Source organism: Notothenia rossii, assembly GCF_949606895.1.
Source record: "Notothenia rossii genome assembly, chromosome: 4".
Classification (NCBI taxonomy): domain Eukaryota; kingdom Metazoa; phylum Chordata; class Actinopteri; order Perciformes; family Nototheniidae; genus Notothenia; species Notothenia rossii.
Window position 1 is genome coordinate 70,004,758 of NC_136902.1, and position 7,032 is coordinate 70,011,789.

At 43.0% G+C, this 7,032-nt stretch overlaps 1 protein-coding gene across 1 annotated transcript; it reads left to right on the top strand.

Annotated features, from left to right (window-relative positions):
* Nucleotides 1-506: 506 nt before the first annotated feature.
* LOC307037434 (uncharacterized protein) lies at nucleotides 507-6,605 on the top strand. The gene is made up of 3 exons (XM_079678302.1): nucleotides 507-2,052; nucleotides 2,158-4,209; nucleotides 4,315-6,605. Exons 2-3 carry the CDS (start codon nucleotides 2,517-2,519, stop codon nucleotides 6,537-6,539), a joined length of 3,918 nt encoding a protein of 1,305 aa, XP_079534428.1. The 5' UTR covers nucleotides 507-2,052; nucleotides 2,158-2,516; the 3' UTR covers nucleotides 6,540-6,605.
* The last annotated feature ends 427 nt before the right edge of the window (nucleotides 6,606-7,032 follow it).

Below are 7,032 nucleotides of genomic sequence, written 5' to 3' on the forward strand. Positions count from 1 at the left end.
ATACATGGAAGTTTAGCTTTTTCACTCCCACTTAAATACCTCACTCTGTGGCCTTTGCCTAAGGAGTGTTAGTTGTCAGCCATTTTCCCTTTGTCTTCCGAATGAAGGATTAACTTGAATTGCCTACAAACATGGAAAGGATTTCCGTTTTGCCATTTTATTTTTTGACAAAGGTAACTAGGTTACATAAGGCAAAATATAGACTATAAATAAATACACAACTCCTCATTTTGGTTTTCATTTGCCCAATAACATTGGGAAAGATCAAGCTCAATACAGTACCTAAAACAAATGAACATTTATTTTGACATCTCTTCCTATCGTATTGTTTTTTTAAACAACTTTAAGACTCAAAAAGGTGCCAAGACATTCAGATTCAGAAATAAAATATCTCCTACACAACAGGCCAAACCTGAGTTTTGTTAAAAAAAAAAAAAATGTTTTAAGTTTATTTTGGACATGCACTGTTGAGACATTTAGTTAGGGAAAGTTAGGTATTTTTTTGGCCATATCGTGAAATAATTTATTACCAATAGCTTTTTTTACCATATGTCCCTATAGGTGTCTAGTAACATCTCCCAATTTATCCACAGCCAAATCCTCTGGGAATCGCCTTGAGAGCCAATCAAAGTTGGGGTGCCCAGAGGGCCTGGGTAAAAATAGTGAAAACATTTTTTCTACCAAAAGTGACTTTTGAGATGTCTAACTATGGTTTTTTAGGGGTGCTGAATCTATCCCAGCCATTAGTTTTGAGTCAAAATGACTCCTTAACCCTGAAATATTGATCTGTCAAATTTAACCTATGGATTTGGGGTGAAAAATGTATTCTACACATTGAATAATCCACTCTGAATTTAAAAGACACTACAGTAATGACATCTGCTAGGTACGTGCTCAGTATAATTACTTCTCTGCACGTGGAGAATATCAAGGTAGAGGTATTTTGCAGCTGCTTTTATTCAAAGCGTGCAGATTGAACCCAGGCCTCCCGTATACCAGTCGAAGACACTAACCACTGCTCCAACACGCCCACAACAAAGTTACTTTCTGACATGGTAAGTAAATAATTTTGCTTTCTAAAGTTTAGTTGGCTATACATTTATTTATAGGCCCATGCATCATTTTTATCTCTTAGTTACAGCCTAAAATGAATGTTGCTAGCTAGCATCCAGCTTAAGTTAGCTAACATTAGGCTAATATCAAATCTAGTACCTTAGCTAAATAAACCATTATAAATAGTCTCTGTGTCATTGATCAACATTAATTGTGTTGTAAATTGTGTCATTTTATAGTGGGCTCACTATATGATTCAAAGTGAGATTATTGTTCATAGTTACACATAATCTATTAATGTGGCTGTGTGGACCCATTCTGCATGATATGTTTGATAAGTCTTGCCTTTGCCTTGCCTTGCCTAGTAAACAAAAAGAAAAAGTAATTGTTCACCGAGCTGTCTTGTCTTTTTAGGACAGTATGGAAGTTGATACCACAAATTGTCATGGTTTGAGGTGCTTCATCTGTGGTGGTCCTGGGACTGAAATGCAAAAACTCTCAAAAGTCACTCACAAAGGTTATCAGCAGCTATTATCTTATTCTGAGATCGTAGATGATGCAATGCTGATCAACAGACTACATGAGGACTGGAATGATGGAGATGACCCCAAGCTGAAGTACCATTTGGATTGTAGAACCGAGTTGTACCATCGTTCGAGAAGTGTATCCATTGCGAAACGTTCAGGTTTTCTTTTTCATTATGTCAATGTTGTTGCCACTTTCTGTCAATCATTCCGTTCAACTCATCATTTCAATCCAATACATTTTGTGGCATGAATAAAAGCTCACGAAATTGTCTTTCATCCATCCAAAGGACAAGATGCTCAAGACCAACGATCAGACAGGATGAAAAGACGCAGCGTGTACCAGTGTCTGGGCCAAGTACTTCAAGTGCTGGTAGCTCCACATTCCAAACCCCATCAGCACACCTGGTCTACCGTGATGTTTGTATCCTCTGCAATAAGAGCATCAATGTTGAAATGCTTGTAAAATACCCTAGTAAGTTGCCTGTCTTCTACATTCTCATGAATGAGTTTGAAAGGTCTTTCTTTTTTTTCAAATTAAAACTCTCTTTAGTAAATCATATATGTGGCTATAACCCAGACACAGCCCGGAAGTTGTATCGTGCACCTGACAATCGCTTCCAGGACAGACTGAAAAGGAATTTGTTGGAGACAGCTGTGAGACGAGGAGATGCCTGGGGAGTTGAAGTTGCTGGTCGCCTGTCTGGAATAATAGATTTGGTAGCTGAAGAGGCACTGTATCATCTTCGGTGCAGGTCCCAGTTCGAGAACCCAGTTACAAACTCTGGGGTAATATATTTTTTTCAAGACCAGAAGTCCCAGACTCTGTAGACAAGGTTCTGAAGCCAATCATTTCAATTAAAAGTTGTTTTTCCCCCACAGGTTGGACGGCCTACAGATGAGGAGAGGCAGTTGCTGTTTGAGAAACTGTGCAAATGGATGGATGAAGAAGTGGAGCATGGTGTAACAAGTCTCGCTGAGATCCACATGAAGATGGAAGAACTTGACCCCACGGAGGACAAAAGTCTCACATATGGACGGATGTATCTTAAAAAAAAGCTTCAGGAACATTATGAGGAGTCTCTCTGTTTCACATTAGATGAGGGAGGAAGATTCATTGTGTGGCTAAAAGACACTACAGAGGCAATCCTCCGAGACTACCATCAGCAGGTCATCAACCCCTCACAAACCATGGATGATTCTGCACTTAAAGACCTCATAATTTCCACTGCCATTCATCTGATCTGTGGAGACTTGGCAAGAGTTTCACTCGACACAAAGCAGTATCCCTCAGTAGACAGCATGACCAATACACAGAGCCAACTTGCTCTGATTCCTGACAGCCTCAAGCAGTTGCTGAAGGCAATTGTAAAAACTGACGAAAAGGTGGCAATGTGGGGACAGAACCTGCTGAAAGCATACCGCCCTCGATCAGGAGTTATGCCCTCCCAACTTGGACTTACAATTCAGCTTGACCACATGTTTGGATCAAAGTGGTTGATTGACCGTATTCATCACTTAGGATACTCTGAATCATATGTTGAGCTCCATCACTACAAGTATTGTTACTTGAACGTGAAAAATGGATGTGGTAGCATGGACCAGGATACCATAATCACAGATGAAGATGGTATAGATGTTGTGGAGCATGAGGAAGCAGAGGTCGATGCAGTCCTATCTGCAGAACAGCCAGAGGAGCAAGAGGAGAGTGGTTCTGGAATGCATGAAGAGAATCAGCAAACATTTGCCCTCTTTGTTCCTGCCGATAGCACTGTTCATCAATGTGTTGGTGATAATATAGATCTCAACATTGCCTCACTACAAGGAAACACAGCATTCCATGCAATGGGCATGATCAGAGTAACTTCTCCTGCTCCAGCAACAAGACAACATGAGCTTCACACAACCATACCAAGGAGGAACATGGCAGTTGAGGAAAAGGTAGCAACTCTCAAAGCAACAGAGGTGAAAATACTGTCCTTTGTACCAAAAAACAAAGCAGGATTGGCAGACATCCGTTTGGTTCCCATAGCTGATCTCCACCAAGACCCTCCGGTTTTGAAGTCAGGGGACATTGGTTGGATGGCAGGATGGGCTATCAAGAATTACAACGCCACATTTGAACATCCGAACTGGAATGGCTTCATGAAATCCATACATCAAACTGAATGCAGGAAAAAGTCCCTCATTGAGTTTCTTCCAATCATTGAGGGTGACCCAAACGAGTACAGAACCATCTACACTACTCTAATGGAGTGCCTACGCAGCGGTCAGTCTCCTGCTGTCATCACATTTGACATGCCAATATGGCTGAAAGCAACTCAGATAGTTCTCCAGTCTGACTTGCCCATCATCACTAGACTAGGAGGGTTTCATCTCCTGAAAAGCTTCCTGGGCTCTATTGGGGTTATTATGGCAGACTCAGGGCTGCAAGAGCTGATACAGCTAGTTTACCCAGGCAGCAACACTGCAGAACACATTCTCTCAGGCAGGGCTTATGCTAAGGCCATCCGGTTCCACCTTCTTGCATCAGCGGCAATTACCAAGTTTTTGCTGAAAGATGTTGCGTTCAGCGAGCAGGACTATGAAGACATGGAGAACTTCATCAGGACTGCAAAAGAAATGAAAAGAGGTAATTTGACCTTTCCCTAATCTGTGTCTCAAACTATCTCGGAGTATGCCGAATTATATTTTCTCATTATGTAGTAATACAATTAAAACTGTCTATCTCTAACAGGTTCCATGGACACACCAAGGATAGTCACTGTGTTCAAGGAGAGGATGGAGGAGAGGTTGAAGACTTTGTCTAAGGCTGGAAGAACACCTGCACTCTGGGTCTGGTACTATGGCAGAATCGATCTAATCAAGGTATTTATCAGGAGTGAGCGTGTCCCAGACCACACAGGTCACCTCAGCTGCATCATTGGAATGCTGAACACCTTTGCAGCAGCAGGGCACCATCAGTACGCAAAGGGAGCAAGGCTCTATGTACAACTAATGCAGCAGCGACAGGACTGTCCCATGTTCCAGGAAACTCTGTCCAAGTTTACTGTGTATGGCAACCATGTAGTCCGGTTCTCAGACCATGAGTGGTCAGGCACATGGACTGACATCACAATAGAAACCACACTCATGCGTGAGGCCAAATCCTCAGGTGGTTTAAGCAGAGGGCGGTTCCGGAACAAATCTGCTCACAAGTGTTGGGTTCAGACTCTCAACCACTTCTCATTCATTCACCAGGAGCTTGAAGGAGTAATGAACAAACGTAGGGTACCTATCCACACAGACATCACAAAAGCCCAGATGGAGAAAGACAATGACTCTGTTAATGCCATAGTTGGATGGTTGGAGGAAGTCAACCCCTTTGATTCCATACGGGACAGTAAGACCCTGGTATCTTTCTCGACGGGGTTCAGCAGCACTCCTGGGGACTCAGTCAATGCTGATCAGGCAGAGGAGGTTGGCAGAGCCATACAGGCCAAGATGGATGGGAAAACTGTTCTGGATGCAATGGAAACCAAGCACAAGGTCAAGTCATTGGCAAGCCTCAGATCTGCTCCTAAAATCAATGGAGAGAAGCTAATCACTGACTCACTCAAGCTCTTCAACCGCCTCATCATCATTAGTGAGCGTGAAGTCAAGACCAAAGAAGCTTTGCGCTTTGAGTTGACGCCAACACCAATGTCTCTATTTGACAAGAATCAGAAGTTGCGAAAGCCAGACAAGGCTGCCCTAGCAAAGTTCCTGAAGGCTTTTGTGGAGCCTGTTGAAAAACTAACCTGCACAAGCCTGGTGGTTGATGGCGGTTGGCTCCTGCACAGCGTCAAATGGGAGGCTAACCTCACGTGGAAGGACATCACTGAGAGCTACCTCCGGTTTGTGATGTCCATGGGTAGCCAGCACGTCCGGATCACTGTGGTCTTTGATGGATATGGTAGCTCCACCAAGGACCATGACCACCTGAGACGAACCAAGAATGCATGCTGTGACATTCAGATTCGTCCAGACTTAAAAAACATCATTCCGCGGGAAAGGTTTCTTGACAACAAGAACAACAAGGCTCAGCTCATTCTGCTCCTTGCTGAGACCTTCCAAAGAGCTAGGATCAGTGTTCAACTATGCTCTGATGATGCTGACACCTCCATCGTGTCTGCAGCACTAAATGAGGCAATAGAGTCTTCTGTTGAGGTGAGGGCTGAGGACACAGACGTCCTGGTTATGCTGGTCCATCATAGGGCAAACCACCCGGTCTTCCTCACGACAGCTAAAGATACATCTTATGATGTCAGAAAGATTCGAGAGGCACTCCCGGAGAGGTACCGTAAATACCTTATATTCCTACATAGCTTCTCTGGCTGTGATACTGTATCAGCAATTTCTGGGTTTAGCAAACCAACGTTGCTCAGCAAGCTCTGCCAGACTGACAAATCAGAGCGGGCCATGGATGTGTTCTGTGACATCAGAGCCAAGAAAAGTGACATCATCGAAGCTGGCTGCGAACTGTTCAAGAACATATTCCGTGGTAATCCATCTGGAGATTTGGAAGATTTAAGATTTGATATCTTCAGCAAGCGGGCGGCAGCTGGGAGCATCAAGCCTGAGAAACTGCCTCCAACTACAGGAGCTGCAGCACAGCACTCACTGCGGGCATATCTCCAGACCAGAGATTGGCTAATGCTACAAAGTCCATCTTTGGATGTCCTTGAGTATGGATGGAAACAAGGAAAACATGGTTATGAACCAGTCCCTACAACAGATCCCATGGCACCAGATTACCTTCTGAAGTTAGTCTGCTGCAACTGCGCAGGTGACTGTGGCACTCTCAGGTGCTGCTGTAAAAAGCAAGGAGTCAAATGTATTTCTGCTTGTGGGAACTGTCATGGTAACTCTTGCCAGAACATCAACCAGCCAGATGATAATAATAGTGAGGGAGATGCAGGGGAGTTTGATGAGGTTTGTTAAAATGTCAACTAATAACGCTAGTTTTGATTTGCAATTGTTCAATAAAACCACTTTTTATGGATTGTTTATGGAGTTGGAGTCATTTTTACTCAAAACCAATGACTGGGACAGATTCAGCACCCCTAAAAACCCCTAGTTAGACATCTCAAAAGTCACTTTTGGTAGAAACATTTTTTTCACTATTTTTACCCACGCCCTATGGGCACCCTAACTTTGATTGGCTCTCAAGGCAATTCCCAGAGGATTTGGCTGTGGATAAATCGGGAGGTGTTACTAGACACCTATAGGAACATATGGTAAAAAAAGCTATTGGTAATAAATTATTTCACGATATGGCTAAAAAAATACCTAACTTTCCCTAACTAATTGTAAGGATAACATTATAATTCAGAACTCTACAACAAATCTACATGAATATCTGTTACTCACCCTTTGGAGTGTTGCATCTAGCACCCAGCAAGCATTGTGCAAAAAACTGAAAAACTCCCTTTCA